Raw genomic sequence first — 4,196 nt, 5'->3', positions numbered from 1 at the left:
TTACCTTTGTGTCTCTAACAATGAAAGTGATGGTCGTGGAAGAAGTGCAACAACAAGTAGATGTAGAAAACGTGAGGGGCGTAGCATGACTGCACCTTTACCTTTGTGTCTCTAACAATGGAGTGATGGTCGTGGAAGAAGTGCAGTAACAAGGAGACGTATAAAACATGAGGGTTGTAGCATGGCCGCACCTTTACCTTTCTGTCTCTAACAATGAAGTGATGGTCGTGGAAGAAGTGCGGCAACAAGGAGATGTAGAAAACGCGAGGGGCGTAGCATGGCAGCATCTTTACCTTTGTGTCTCTAACAATTGTCGTGGAAGTGCAACAACAAGGAGACGCAGAAAAATGAGGGGCGCATAATGATTGGACCTTTACCTTTGTGTCTCTAACAATGAAGTGATGGTTGTGGAGGAAGTGCAGCAACAAGGAGACGTGGAAAACATGAGGGGCATAGCATGACTGGACCTTTACCTTTGTGTCTCTAACAATGAAGTGATGGTTGTGGAGGAAGTGCAACAACAAGGAGACGTAGAAAACATGAGTGGCGTAGCATGGCTGGACCTTTATCTTTGTGTCTGTAACAATGAATGATGGTCGTGGAGGAAGTGCAGCAACAAGGATACGTAGAAAATATGAGGAGCGTAGCATGACTAGACCTTTACCTTTGTGTCTCTAACCATGAAGCGATGGTCGTGGAAGAAGTGCAACAACAAGGAGACGTAGAAAACACGAGGGGCGTAGTGTGGCTGTATCTTTACCTTTGTGTCTCTAACAATGAAGTGATGGTCATGTAAGAATTGAGGAACAAGGAGACGCAGAAAACATGAGGGGCGTAGCATGGCTGCACCTTTACCTTTGCGTCTCTAACAATGAAGTGATAGTCATGGAATAAGTGTAGGAACAAGGAGACGTACAAACATGAGGGACATAGCAAACAAGGACGCCTAGGGGCGGCGGCGCTGAGGAGTTCCGGCGTGTGGCGTGGTGGCATGGAGGTGCCCGGGGATGTAGGATCGATCTGGGCTCTACGCGCCTGCGGTGCCTACTGCTCGTGACAAAGCATGGTGGCCGTGGACGGTGCTCCAGTCCCAGGTTTCTCGGTTGCCATCATGGTCGATGTGGGAGCGAATCCATGGAAAATTTGCTCCCTCCCCTTTGCAACCTCTCTCGATTGTGTCGGTCCAGTCCTAGTCGGGCTGCCATGTCATCGTATGTTTTGGTTCCGATAGCCACATGTATGGTGATGTGTGGGTGTGTGTGGGCCAAGGACAGAGGGGCTATGGCCATGGCGTACTCGACAGTGGGCCATCAGGGGCACTGACGTGGTTGAGTCACCAGATTCGCTGAGACTCGATGGATGGTGTCGGGCCATGAGCGGAGGGAGATGTCTTCCTGCTCTTCCTTCCGCGGTTGTTAAAGTGCAATGATGGTGGTGGGCTGGATCTTGGATGCCGGGGCAACGACTCTAGGTGGCGGGCCATCAGTAGTGACTTTACTTGCCCATCCGATGCGCCCACTCAATGTGCACTTTGTTTGGTTATTTTGTTAGATGTGTAGCCATGGTGTGTATATTCTTTTTCCTGTAGTTGCTTTATGTTGTTCAAACTTTTAAAACTTTGATGTAGTTTGCTTGGTTTCTTTGTTAGAGTTTATCAATTTAAAGACGGACATAGCTTGCGCCTTTTTTAAACCATAAGAGCCATCTCCAATAGGCGTTGCATATTAAGCCATGACCACTTTTTAGGCTAAAATAATGCTCTAATAGGTGCCCCATCTATAAAAAAAATTTTGAGATCCATGGGCACTCGCACCCATGATATATTTTTGTAAAAGCAGCCCACCTGAGTGAGATTGCAGAAATCCGCTTCCGACGGGAGCCGAACCCCAATCTGTAAGGATGGGCCATTGCAACCTTGCCACTTTTTAGGCTAAAATAATGCTCTAATAGGTTCCCTATCTATAAAAAGTTGCTCTGAACATACAACATTACGAAAATGGGGCACCAAGTATTGCAAATATGCAACACCTGGGCCTTTGGAGCAAAACAAATTCGGTGCCGTAGCCGCCCTACCCTCGCCCCCCGCGTGATAGCCGCGCCACTGCCGCGCCCCGGCCACCAAATTGGTCAAATCCGCACCACGTCACACACCGCTGCCGTCGGATCTTCATCCATGTCGCCGTTGCCCACTGCGCCAACTGAATCTGCCACTGCGCGACCTCCATTTTGTCGACGCCCACCTCCACGCCGCCACCACTGCCGCACACTTGATTCGATGGTCGCCCATCCCTAGCAGACATCGCACCACCTCCGCGCTACCACTGTTTCGTCTCATCGCCACATTGTCGCCTTACCTGCACCGCCGCAACGCCATCGAAGCACAAGCCCAAGAGCAAGACCGACTTGTAATGGGGTGCGGACACGTGGCTACAACATCTACAACATAGACACTTTCGTGGTCGACGTGAATTTCTCCTTCCACTGAACGCACATCATCGAAAGGCCTGAAATAAATTCAAGAAATGCGTCCATCTTAGGGATGGCGTTGGACATATCCTAACTTGAGAAGTATCTCTGACAAATGCACGAAATATCTTTTTTAAAGAATAAAGCAAATAAAAGTTAGCAATAGCACTGCTCACTAACAAGAAAACCACTGAAATATAGCATCAAGTCAGAGAGGCTGAATGGCTCTCAAGCTCATGTGCTCCTCCGCATGAACGGTAAAATCATAATAAATACTGGATTTTTTTTGCATGGGAGATGTTTTAGTGCATGAGATCAGTCACAAATTTCAGCTCATTGCGACATCTGAGCAGCTCTTAGAAAAAAATCAAGATTTATGAAAAAATTTATTGTTCATGCACTGTTGGGGGCTGATTTTGTTTTATTTTTGCTCAGAGTTGCTCAGAAGTCCGTTCACTCTTCCTCCAGTTGTGCCCTGCCTTTCTCCTATCTGAGCCCTGACTTCCCATGCCTCGGAGTTCGCATCTCCGGCATAGGCACGGTCCAATCCGACATGCAGTTAGCATGAAAAGGCTCCGACCTGAACCCGCCATACCTCCAACTCGCCTCCATCTGCGACGCCGTGGCCAGCTGGGTAGTCGCCAGCTCACTCCTCGCTAGGCCTCGCGGGGACGCCGCAACTGGCCTCGGACGCTGCTGCTCACCATGCAGAGAAATTGAGGGGCACAAGTAATAATCAGTTGCATGTGACTTAGACTACCCACAATGGAAGTAACATAGGTGGTAACATCACACGTATTCAGGCAAAATAGATGATGTGACAAGTAACTAATGAAGAAAGAGAGGCATGTGTTAACATAGCTAGTTACTCATAATATAAGTAGCATCACACATACCAAGACAAGATGAGTGTACAACCTAATAAATGAAGTGTTGTATGATATCACACACATGTTACTTGCCACTATAGAGATAGTAACATACACTAGTAACATATGCATGTTATTACTAGTCTAAATTACTCCCCACTGTGGCTAGTCTTAGCAAATCCGCTGAAGTACTAATCAAACATAACACATATGCATGGAAACACACTATACATTCATGATCATCGCTTAATTTGGCAGCAAACAACAAATACATCTGTGACGCATCCCTGTGATCCCCCCACCCCACACGCACACACACGAACACAGAGATCTACATCTGCCAAGCAAAAATTATTCGTACCTCCTCTAAATCCACACAACTGAACATGCATGATAACAAGAGGAACCATTCAAGAACCTTCATGCCCTGGTCTCCTGGTACACGGTTGCATGCATGGCGATCGAGTGTTGCATGCTACCTAGGAGTAGCTAGGTGTTGGTGGTGCCTTTTTCTGGTGGAAGTCGTTGATGTAGTCGGCGGCCTTGCGGTCGACGTCGCGCTCGCCGACCCACCAGCCGGAGTCCTCGTCGCTGGACCGCACCTTGCTCCCGCACCTCGGCCGGCCCTCCCAATCGCTCATGTAGCCGTCGTCGTACCTCGAGCTCGAACTCGACCTCGACAGGAAGCTGAATATCGGGCAGAAGAAGGAGAAGGGCGACTTCCCTCCCATCCTAGCTACCTCCACACCAACTTTAGCTTGCTGCCTAGTAAGAGGAACTTGCTAGCTAGTAGAGACTAGAGAAGCATAGAGAAAGTGATTATTGGTGGCCGCTAAGGGGGCTCTGTCGCTTGTTGCTGTC

General features: G+C 48.5%; 1 protein-coding gene across 1 annotated transcript; it reads right to left on the bottom strand.

Moving 5' to 3' along the window:
• Positions 1-3,550: 3,550 nt before the first annotated feature.
• LOC119341886 lies at positions 3,551-4,196 on the bottom strand. Its single transcript, XM_037613734.1, has one exon. The coding sequence runs from the start codon at positions 4,064-4,066 to the stop codon at positions 3,815-3,817; it is 252 nt and encodes an 83-aa protein (XP_037469631.1). The 5' UTR covers positions 4,067-4,196; the 3' UTR covers positions 3,551-3,814.

The sequence above is a fragment of the Triticum dicoccoides genome, chromosome 7B, assembly GCF_002162155.2.
Source record: "Triticum dicoccoides isolate Atlit2015 ecotype Zavitan chromosome 7B, WEW_v2.0, whole genome shotgun sequence".
NCBI classification, from domain to species: Eukaryota; Viridiplantae; Streptophyta; class Magnoliopsida; order Poales; family Poaceae; genus Triticum; species Triticum dicoccoides.
This window is presented reverse-complemented; position numbering and strand designations above follow the sequence as displayed.